At 16.5% G+C, this 11,342-nt stretch overlaps 3 protein-coding genes across 3 annotated transcripts, besides 24 other annotated features; 2 read left to right on the top strand and 1 right to left on the bottom strand. All coding sequences in view use genetic code 6, as the record gives it.

Annotated features, from left to right (window-relative positions):
- Window positions 1–1,119: 1,119 nt before the first annotated feature.
- Window positions 1,120–1,214: a microsatellite.
- A 4-nt stretch (window positions 1,215–1,218) lies between these two features.
- Window positions 1,219–1,248: a microsatellite.
- Window positions 1,249–1,491: 243 nt separating this feature from the next.
- On the top strand, window positions 1,492–4,601 carry IMG5_087910 (hypothetical protein; the record flags this gene model as incomplete). The annotated part of the gene is made up of 6 exons (XM_004035766.1): window positions 1,492–1,577; window positions 1,624–1,694; window positions 1,735–1,829; window positions 1,879–2,679; window positions 2,727–3,084; window positions 3,343–4,601. The coding sequence occupies 6 exons, from the start codon at window positions 1,492–1,494 to the stop codon at window positions 4,599–4,601; spliced, it is 2,670 nt and encodes an 889-aa protein (XP_004035814.1).
- Window positions 2,374–2,412: a microsatellite.
- Window positions 3,131–3,172: a microsatellite.
- Window positions 3,174–3,230: a microsatellite.
- Window positions 3,180–3,264: a microsatellite.
- Window positions 3,180–3,300: a microsatellite.
- Window positions 4,602–4,980: 379 nt separating the features above from the next.
- Window positions 4,981–5,052: a microsatellite.
- Window positions 5,053–5,343: 291 nt separating this feature from the next.
- IMG5_087900 (hypothetical protein) lies at window positions 5,344–6,512 on the top strand (the record flags this gene model as incomplete). Its single annotated transcript, XM_004035765.1, has 2 exons — window positions 5,344–5,841; window positions 5,916–6,512. The coding sequence occupies 2 exons, from the start codon at window positions 5,344–5,346 to the stop codon at window positions 6,510–6,512; spliced, it is 1,095 nt and encodes a 364-aa protein (XP_004035813.1).
- Window positions 5,848–5,914: a microsatellite.
- Window positions 6,513–6,565: 53 nt separating the features above from the next.
- IMG5_087890 (protein kinase domain protein) lies at window positions 6,566–8,209 on the bottom strand (the record flags this gene model as incomplete). The annotated part of the gene is made up of 4 exons (XM_004035764.1): window positions 6,566–6,588; window positions 6,691–6,725; window positions 6,891–7,847; window positions 7,944–8,209. The coding sequence occupies 4 exons, from the start codon at window positions 8,207–8,209 to the stop codon at window positions 6,566–6,568; spliced, it is 1,281 nt and encodes a 426-aa protein (XP_004035812.1).
- Window positions 6,608–6,642: a microsatellite.
- Window positions 8,210–9,683: 1,474 nt separating the features above from the next.
- Window positions 9,684–9,722: a microsatellite.
- A 13-nt stretch (window positions 9,723–9,735) lies between these two features.
- Window positions 9,736–9,808: a microsatellite.
- Window positions 9,745–9,802: a microsatellite.
- Window positions 9,809–10,369: 561 nt separating the features above from the next.
- Window positions 10,370–10,401: a microsatellite.
- A 373-nt stretch (window positions 10,402–10,774) lies between these two features.
- Window positions 10,775–10,896: a microsatellite.
- Window positions 10,792–10,847: a microsatellite.
- Window positions 10,792–10,865: a microsatellite.
- Window positions 10,793–10,914: a microsatellite.
- Window positions 10,800–10,847: a microsatellite.
- Window positions 10,817–10,894: a microsatellite.
- Window positions 10,824–10,894: a microsatellite.
- Window positions 10,871–10,992: a microsatellite.
- A 51-nt stretch (window positions 10,993–11,043) lies between these two features.
- Window positions 11,044–11,131: a microsatellite.
- Window positions 11,060–11,118: a microsatellite.
- Window positions 11,132–11,342: the final 211 nt, after the last annotated feature.

The raw sequence follows: 11,342 nt of genomic DNA, 5'->3' as shown, positions 1-11,342 counted from the left end.
TTTTTATTTTTTTTTATTTATTTTTAAAAACAAAAATTGTGTATTAATATTTAATTTTTTTTTTTTATTTTTTAACATTTTATATATATAAAAACCTTATAAGACACGAATATAACTTTTTTTGTTAATAATAATATATAAATATTAAATTTAAATATTTTATTTATAATTCTAATTCATTAAAATATTTTATTTACCTGCTCCTTGTTTTATTTTTATTTTCAATAGACTTTTTATTAAAGTTTTTATACTCAGATTTTTTAATTTTTTTAGAAAATATTTTTATATTTTTTACAACCTATTTATTAAATTATTCCTTATTAATATTTTTATATTAATCTTAAATACTTTAAAAGAACTTAATAGTAATATATTAATGAAATTAAAATGTACTTAAAATATATAAAAATAATTTAATTTTATATCTTATCAATTAATATAAGTTTTAGATATTATTAAATATTAAAATAATTATAATTGTAATAAATTATTATTATCAAAAAAAAATATATATAAAAATAATCGTATTTATATTTAGATTTTACGAAAATATATATAATAATATATTTTGAAATACATTAAGGTTATACGTAAAATGTATAGAAATAATAAATAAAATATTAAATATAATTCTAATAAATTCACAATAAAAATATTTGTTTTTGTAATTTTAATATGTAAATATCATAATAAAAGACTAAAAAAAACATAATCTAAAATATTTATATATAAAGAATAACATATAATATAAAAATATTATTATGCTTGAAATATTAAATTAAATATACATCTCTTTTCTTGTTTTTATATAAAATAAAAGTATATTAGGCTAAGAAAATATAATTTAAATCTCGATTGACCAAAAAAAAAACTATATTTTTATTTATTAATAAAATTTTATATATTATACATTTATATAACTAACAAATTAAATTAATATAAATATAAAATAAGCACATATCAAATTAAATAAATATTTAAAATATTTATCAAACAAATCATAAAAAAAATAATAATAAAGAAGTTTCAAATACAACTTATAAAAGCATTATATTAAATGATTACTGAATTATAAGATTTTAAATAAAAATTATAAAAATTTTTTAATCAAAAACAATAATATATATAAATAAATATATATAAATAAAATATAAATATATATATATATATATATATATATTTATATTTATATGTATATATATATATATATATATCTAGTTTTTTATTTTATTTTTTATTTTTATTTTTAAAAATAATATTATTTGAATTATTCTTAATATAAGTTGTTAAAAAAAACTATTTTTTATATTTATATTTAAATTTTTTAATTATTTAAAGTATATATATATAATTCTAATATATTTTTATTTTAAAGTATTATTTTTATAATTTTAAATTATATTTATATCATAAATATATTTAAACAAATGTAAATAAAAATAAAATAAAACTTTTAAATAATAAAAAATAAAATATTTTTTTTCTATTATTATGGCCACATTAAAAACAGAGCAATCATAAATTTCTTAATAAACATAATAAGTTTTTGATCAAATAGCATTTTAATCTACCAAAAGGTATTTTAATATAACAAAAAAATATATAATTCAATATTTATAAAAGACTCTCACTTATGTAAGCTACTTCTATGGCATTTAATGATGAAGATATTAGCTCATCATGGAATGCATTTGGTAAATATTAAAAAAATATATTTAAAAATAAAATTTAAAGGTTAATATATTGCGAGAAATCTTAGAATGGGAAGAGGAATATACATTTAAAATTTTGGTTTATTTACTCTAAGTGCACCTGAATTTTCTTTATAAGTTAAAAATATATAATCATTTTTATTTAATATATTATATTTAAAAAAAGGGTGTTACAAATAAATAATTACTCGAAAAAGAAGGTCGAGTGCCTGTATTTATAATATCAAAAGATTTTTGTAAAGGAAAAGATATTAAATCCGGAATTTATATAGGAGATACATTACGTTCTTATTAAGTAATAGGAGTAAATGGTAATATACCTTAACAAAAAGCAAATTTTATGGAAATTAGTACATATGCTTAAAAAGGTAAAGAAGAAACAAAAATATGTATAGAAAGAGTAATAAAGAATTTACAAAACTAAGCAAGATAAGTAAAAAAAAATAAAAATTAAAACAAAAAAAAGAAAACAATTTAAAAGTAAACTTCAATTAATTTTTAAATTCCTAATGTGGGTAATTTAAAAATAAGAAATGGATTAGCAGGTGTTTAATTTAATGACTATATTTGCAAAGTAACTAAAGATGTATCTAAAAAACCGATATAGGAGAAAATACTAAGAGGAGACATGACATTAACTAAAGAAAAATTATACTAGTTTTAATAATAACAATAATAATAGCAATAATAATAATAATAAAATTAAGAAATTATAAATAATTTATAAAAATCGCAAGTAAGTATAGATTAGACAGCTTAAAATTATTTGTCAACAAAAATGAATATAAACATAGACGATATTTTTAAAAAAAAAAATAAAAATAAAAATTCTATATCATAATAAATATAAAATTAAACTTAAAAGAGCTATATAAATGGGACAAAAGAATCAATAAACTCAGATAATTAAACAGGAATATAAATTTTAACTTTTTGGATTAGAAGCAAACATTTAAATAAAGAAGATGTATAAATAAATATATATTTTTATTAAATTTAATTAAATAAATATAGTCTTTTATAGAATTCAGTAAATTTTGTAAAGGAAATGTTTAAAGAAGTACAAAGCTAACAGAAGATGAAGTCATTAAAGGTCTTTTAAATATGGATATAGACATGACTTCAGAACAAGCAAATTAAATATTCGGATAATTAGATTACAATAAGGATAAATTTGTATGTATAAACGACTGGATAAAGGTTATAAAAGATGATACAGATAATTAATTATTATAAAGAATAAAAGACATAATAAAAAAATAGCATTTAAAACTAGACGATGTATTCAAAACAATGTAAATTGATCGCAAAAATACATAAATAAGCGAAAAAACTTTAGTAAAGGCATTAAGATAACTAGATATGAATTTAAGTATATAGATATAAAAAAAAATATATAGTACGAATATAATCATATATTTATTATATATACAAAATTTTTTATATATAAATACATAATTAATATTAATATTTATATATATATTTAATTATATATATTTTATATATTATATATATATTTATAAATATATTAATATATAAATGTATATATATAATTATTTTTATTTTATATATCTATTTATTAATATTTTTCTTATATACATTAATTTTTAAATTTTTTTAAAAAATTTAGATGAACAAAAATCTTTATCAGTTGCTAAATCTATAATGCAAAATAAACAGTATATAGATTCTTCGACCTTAATAAAAGTTTTATGCTGTGAAAACGATAATTATTTAGAAGAATCTAAAGAATTAGAAGACTTAAATTGGCACAATGACATGCTATTACGTATAAAAAAATAAATAAACACACTTCCAAACCCAAATATAGCTGAGTAACTATTTTAAAAATCCGACATAAGAAATTCCGGTAAAATAAATAGTTCCATATTTAAAACCTGTATACTAGATATGAACATAGGAATAAATGTAAAAGACCTTAATAGACTTATGAGGTATATAGAGAAAGAATTCGATGGTTTAATTGACTATAATAAATTTTTAAAATCATTGAAAAGAATCGATTATAGAATTTAAGGAAATAAAAATATCTTTTGTTTTGTAGATTCTATAGATTTCTATGAAAAATTAATCATATTTCTAAAAAGAAGACAACTAAAAGATGCCGAAGAGCTTCTAAAAGATATATTAGTACAAAATAAGCATTAAATAAGGCATATAAACGAAATTACAAATGAAATATTTACCGAATTTCTCAAAAAAGAGGCTTTCCCTAACTCCGATATCCAAGATTTGGAAAAATACGTGACATAAATCGACATAGATAAAGACGGAATAATTTCCCAGGAAGACTTAACTACATTTTTATCAAGAATAAGCTACATATACAAAGATTAAAATGTCTAAAAAAAGCAAAAAATACAATAAATCTTTTCCCCAAAGATCTCCCTCCATCTAAATAACTAGAAACTATTCTATTTGAAATCCGAAATATACTCAAAATTAAAAAAATCTCCCAAAGAGATTTTTTTACTATCTTAGATTAAAACAATGATGGTTTTATAACTATTGAAGAATTTTCTTAAAAAATAGACTTAATTTTAAATCTTTCATAGTAAGTAAAAGATGGCTTATTTGCCTTTATGGACAAATCGAAAATCGGAATGGTTAATTATTAGGCTTTTTCTAAAGCCATAAATGCCTCAGCGATAGATTTAAAGGAAACTTATGAAGAAAATGAGTGTAAAACGCCGAAAAACGAATGGGAATTTACACAAAAAACTCTCGAAGATATTAAAATATGGTTTTAGAATGAAAAAATAAGCTTTGAGGATGCTTTTAGGATTATAGATAATGATTTTGACGGTTTAATTTCCAAAAGTGACTTAAAAATCTTCCTAGAATAGATTTTACATAAAGAAGATTTGAATGTTTAAAAAATAAATAGGCTTTTTAAGCTTTTCGATTAACATAAAAGAGGTTTTGTTTAATTAGCGGATTTAAAAAAAATTCTTTCTAAAGATTAAAAAAAAAAAAATGAGGAAAACTGGATTACTCATGCCAAATAGTAAATCGGATTAACAATTTCAAGAAAATTTAAAGATTTGGAAGAATCTTTTGAAACTATTTCCTAAAATCAAATTAATATGCTATTTAAACCATTTTAATAATGGATTGAAACAAGTAAAGCTTTATTTGGATTTGATTTAACATTCGACCAATTATAAACAGTATATATATAAATAAATATACCTTTATGGATAATATAAATATAAATAAATATATTTAACACTTAATATAAAAATAAATATATATGAATATATATTATTATTTATAATTTATATATATATATATATATATATATATATTTAAATATATACAATATTTTTTTATTTTCTAGCTTTTTTCATAATTAGATCCACATAAAAAAGGATATTTAACTCTAATAGATTGGAAAAATTCATTTATAGATTTTAATTGGAAAAAAGAAATTAAATTGGAAATCTAAGAAATACTATAAGAAATATTTTCTTCTAAAACATAAGCTTTTGATTATTTCACATAAAATAAACATTAAAACTATATAACATTTTAAAATTTTGCTAATGGAGTTAAATAAATAATCAAAAACCGTTTCACAAATAAAGATATTTAAGCTTTTTGGTTCAAAATGTGTAATAATAATTAAAATATAATAGACAAAAATACATTTTATGATTTTTTCGACGCCTAGTTTCCTCTATACGATTTCAAAAGGTCTAAAACAGAACCTAATTCTTATGTAAAAAGTTAAATTTTAGATAAAGATAACACAAATAACGAAGAGGATATAATTTAAAAAGTCAAAAGTTTAATAAACGGTAAAAATATACTCCTAGAGAGTAAATTCTAAGCACTAGATCCTTAAAAAACAGGAAAAATATCAATTTTAGAATTTAAAAATGTCATAAGATCTTTAGGATTAAATTTAAAAGCAAAAGAAATAGACTAAATAATAGTTATTTGTGACGATTAAAAAGACGGGTTTATAAATTATATAAATATTCTACAAAAATTTAAATAAAATATGTCATCTAATAGAATTTCATAAAGATAAAATATACGTTTAAAAAAAATAAAATAAAATTTAATTTATTATATGATATCTCCAATAGACGCATTTAGATAAGTATTAATATATATATATATATATATATATATATATATATATATATATATTTACATATATATATATTTATATAGTTTAATACTGATCATACAGGAAAAATGAGTTTTGAATAATTTTATAATTTTATATAGAAATTAAGTTAAATGTCTAATGAAGAATTACCTTAATTTGATATAATAAAGGACATTTTTCTTACTTTAGATACCAGAAATGATGGTTTTATTGATTAAAATGAATGGATAAATACTTTTAGTACATTAAAAGATGAAGAAAATTAGATAATTTATAATAAGACATTACTTTCTTAATTTAAAAATAATACAAAATCTAATTTTGAATTAATATATAAAACTCAGAATTTAATTAATTCTGATTGTTTTTAGAATAATGTGAAAGATTTTAATAACCTTATTTCTATAATAGGAAGAAATAGAAAATATTTAATGTAATAATTCCATAAAATCAATTAGGTGATTACTTATGATATTTGTGTAAGTGTTTTGAAAAAAATGTTTAATAATTTGGGTATATATATTGATGATTTATGTTTTAATAAGCTTATTAAATTTGCTTAAAGAGAAGGTAATATAATCGACTTTAAATTTCTGCTTGATGTCTATAAAGAAAGATTTAGTAAAATTAATATTTAACCAAATATTAGTGTACTTTGATATGAAAAATTCTTTTTAGGTTTAGTTTATTATTATTTATATAATTTTTTTTTTCATGAATATTAATATAATATTTCTATAAATATTTATTTAATAATTAATTTTCAATAAAATTAATTATTAATAAAATATTAAATTATTTTATTATTTAAACTCATATTCTATATAAATTAAAAACAATATTATCTATAAAACAACTCAAAAATATGAATTCTATATATATTCAAAATTAAAATAAAATTATAATATATTTAGTTATTATTTTTATTATTAAATAAGTAAAAATATTTACATATAACGAAAATAAATAAACAAACATATATTAAAAATAAATATTAAATAATAAAAAATAAACATATAGAATATCATTTTAGTTACTAATTAAATTCATTATAATCGATTTTCCCATCATTATTGACATCAAACAAGCTAAAAGCGTTTTTAAGATCTTCACTACTAATATTTTTATCAATAATTTTAATAAGTTTCTCAAATTACCCAACATCTAAAAAAGGTTCTTTTTTTTTAGTAATATTATTAAATATAATATGCGTATCGATATTATTTTATTTGCAAGTTTTCCTTAATTCCCCAATTATTTTTTTCGCTTTCTAAACACTTAAATCGTTATTTCCCTCTTCCTAAACTGTAAGAGCCTTAACAAACTCATCAAAAGAGATATTCCCATCCTTATTAATATCGAACTAATCAAAACACTAATCAATTTCATCATTTTTCAAAGCTGGTGCTACAATTTTAATTAAATTTTCAAATTCCAGTTTATCCAAAGTCCCATATTAATCCGTATCAAAATTAACGAACATTTATTTCAATTTAAGTCCATTAGCCTTAATAATTTCCCTTAAATCTGTAATAATATTCCCTACCCGATCTTCAATATCACTAAAATCATAATTGCAAAAAATAGTACTAAATTCCTATAAAGTAACCTTTTTATCTTTAGAGGAATCCACAACATTAAAAACATAATTCGATTCATCTTCCGAAATCCTTTTATCAATCATTCTTAGAAGATAAAAAAATTCGTTTTCATCTAAAGACCCTCCCCCATCCACATCATATTTATTAAAAATATTATTTATATTTAAATTGTTCATCTAAACAATCTTCTACATACTCCTCAAAATTAACTTCGATTTCATATCTAAAACCACCTCAGGTACTTCCACTTTCCCACTCTCCATTTTCAATATAGAATGTTAAAATATCTCATCCCACCCAATTCGTTTCTTCTCATCAATAGTAAGACATCTTACTAAAAAATTCTTAGTTTAAATCCCTATTGGTTTATCATAAGGAAATCTTAAAGGAGAACTATTTATATTTAATAAAAAAGAATTTAAATCCCTAGCAGGCCATGGTCTAAAAAATTAAATATATATTTCAAATATATATTATTTAATTTTTTACGTTTTTCCGAAAATCATTTCATAAAACATCATTCCAATTGACCATAAATCACTTTTGGCTGTATATGAGGAATTCTCTAATAATTAAGGAGCCATATATAGGGGTGTTCCTACACAATCTTTAAGTAATTTTCTTCCCTTTAAATCTGCTTTTGTAGCAAAACCGAAATCTGCTATTTTGAAAATATTATTTTTTATTAAACAATTTTGGGGTTTTATATCTCTATGTATATATCCTTTTGATATAAGTTCTTAAAAACCTTTCATTAGTTAATTTAATATTATTATGGCTTCCATTTCATTTAGTTTGCTGCCTTTTTTATTTATATATTTACGTAAATCACCTCCTTCACAATATTCTATAAATAAAAATGTTTCTTTTTTCCCTATTATAGATTCAACTAAGTGAACTATATTTTCTCCTTTTAATTACTTCATTATATTTATCTCGTTTTTTAATGAATCAAGCATTTATCTATCTGTAAAATTACTCATATCGATTACTTTTACTGCATAATATAAATTATCTTTTAAACTTTTACATTTGTAAACCTTCGCGAAAGATCCTTAGCCGATAAAATTACTAGATTACCAAACATAATCTCCTTATCTAAAAACTTATTCCATTTTTTAAATTAATATTTTATTTTTTAGGTTTTTTTAGCACAAAATAATGTATTAAATACTATTAAATTAATTTGAAAAAAATAAATAAATAAAAAAAGCCTTTATATTATTTATATTTTAATTAATAGTTTCTGTCTTTTTTCATTAAAATTTATTTAAATATTATTTGTTAATATTTTTTTAAAATTTTTATAGCCTTGTTTTTTTTTTTTTTTTTTTTTTTTAAATAAAAATAAATAAAAAAAGTCAATATATATAAAAAAAAAAAATATTCATTTTTAATTTCAAAGTTTATATATTTTTTAAAAAAATCTATTAATAAACTAATTATATTTATAAACAAAAATATTTTTAAATAAAATAAATTTAATTTAATTTAATAATATACATGCAAATAAAATAAAATCTTAATATTATTATTTATTCCTTTGTAATAAATTAAATTTATTAAAAATAGTTTATTTTATATAAATACGATAATAAATTATAAAAATCTAATAATATTTTAAATTATAAATAGCTTTTTTATATAAAATTATTTAAAATCAAAAATGTCTTAATTAATTTATTTTTTTAGGAAAATATAAATATTATAAACCCATTACTATGGAATAGAAATTCAAAAAGTATAAATTTATAATTAATATCTATCCCCAAAAATTAAATTTAAATAAGCAAAACATTAAAAAATAAAATACTCTAAAATTACTACACTAGTTAATAAAAAAATATATATATATATATATAATTTATTAAAAATATGATTAAAATCTCTTATCTTAAAAATTTATTTTTAACATAAAAATATCATAACTAAAATTCCTGAAATATAAATAAAAGTAGCTAAAGTTTCATTACTAAATTATCTATTCATTATCTTATTTAAAATTAATTTATTAAATTAATAATAAGAATAAAAAAATGTAAATCAATAATTTTAATTAAAAAGTAAAATTTAAGAATGTAATTTAGAGGTGCGCAGGTATAAATTTTAAATGTATTAAATATATATCGTAAACGCTTAAAATATTAATATTATATATTTTGTTATAAAAATCTGGATAAAAAAATATTAATAAATTTCTGGAATATATTAAGGAGTCTTAATATTTTAATTTAATACTTAAAAACATTATTTCATAATTATAAACATATTATTTTAAAAGTTTAAAATAATATATATATATATACATATTAATTAATTTATAAATAAATATATATATATATATATATTTATTATGAAAATACTTATTTATATTATAATATAAAATAAGAAGTCTTTCACATTTAATTAATATGATTATTTATTTATTTATATATATTTTATTTTATTTTTAAATTTCATATATATATAAAAAACAATTTATTAATCTTGTTTTACTATTAAGTTTTAATTTATTATATAATATATAAAGTAATACTTTATAAATTATTAGAAAACTCTAATTTAATCATCATCTATAACTATTTATATTATTAACACTTAATATTTTAAAAAAATATAAATTATGTATTTAATATATTTATATTTATAAAAATCCTATAAATATATATTTTTTAAAAAAATATATAAATTTCTTTATTATTTATTATATTTTTTAAAAAAATTATAAGCATTTATATAAATATATTTTTTTTATACTAAAATTAAATATGAAACATTAATTGAAACTAGTTAATTTTAAATACTATTTATAAATTAATATTAATTATGAAATAAATTTAATTTACAAAAAAATTAAAATATATTATATTAGAAAAATAAAAGAATAATATCTTTATATGTGTTATTTGTAAATTTTTAAAAAATAATTTAAAATATAATTTAAAATTATTTTATTTTATATAAAAAAAAATTAAAAATAAAAATTTAATTTAATTAAATTTAAAAATAAAAAAATATTTTTTGTAAAAATTTATAAAAAAAATATAATGGATAATATATGAATATATAAATATTCAAAAAATTATGACTATCTTAATAATATTAATTTATATATTATAAAAATAAAAATTAATTAAAAAATTATATAAATATAATTAATTATGTGTAATTTAATATTAATAAAATTTTATTAATATAATATAAAAAAGATTAACATTAATTTTAATACAAAGAGGAAAAATAAAAAATTATTGTGATAACTCAAAAAAAAAAAATTAAGAAATAAAAAAATATAACTTATAAAAAAATATAATAATGTCAATAAAATTAATATTATAAAAAATTAAAAAAATATATAAAAAAAATAAAAATAAAAATAAAAAAAATAATAAATTATAATAAAGAAAAAAAAAAGTTATATATATAAATATAAATAAAAATATAAATATAAATATAAATATTTATATATATATACATATATTTTTTTTATATATATATTTTTATTTATATATATATAAATAAATATATTCATATATATTCTTCATATTTTTTTATCTTTAGGTTATTTATTTTCTGTTTTTTTATTATCTTTTTTATCATTTTGTTTATCATTTTTTTTCTTATCTGTATTTTTCTTATCATTTTTTTTTTAATCTTTTTTTTTTTCTGAATTTTTTGCTTTTTAATCTTTCGTATTTGTATTGATATTTTGTTAACTTGATTGTTTATTATTTTATTAATCTTCTAATTTTTTAAGAATATTTTGAATTATCATTTCATTTGATTCATTCATTTTTAGATTTATCTTATAAGCTTCCTCTATATAAGACATTGTTTTTGCTACTTAATTTTTCGTTTCTTCTTTACTCATAAACTACTAAGAATAAA

The sequence above is a fragment of the Ichthyophthirius multifiliis genome (genome assembly GCF_000220395.1).
Source record: "Ichthyophthirius multifiliis unplaced genomic scaffold scaff_1120509250668, whole genome shotgun sequence".
NCBI lineage: Eukaryota > Ciliophora > Oligohymenophorea > Hymenostomatida > Ichthyophthirius > Ichthyophthirius multifiliis.
This window is presented reverse-complemented; position numbering and strand designations above follow the sequence as displayed.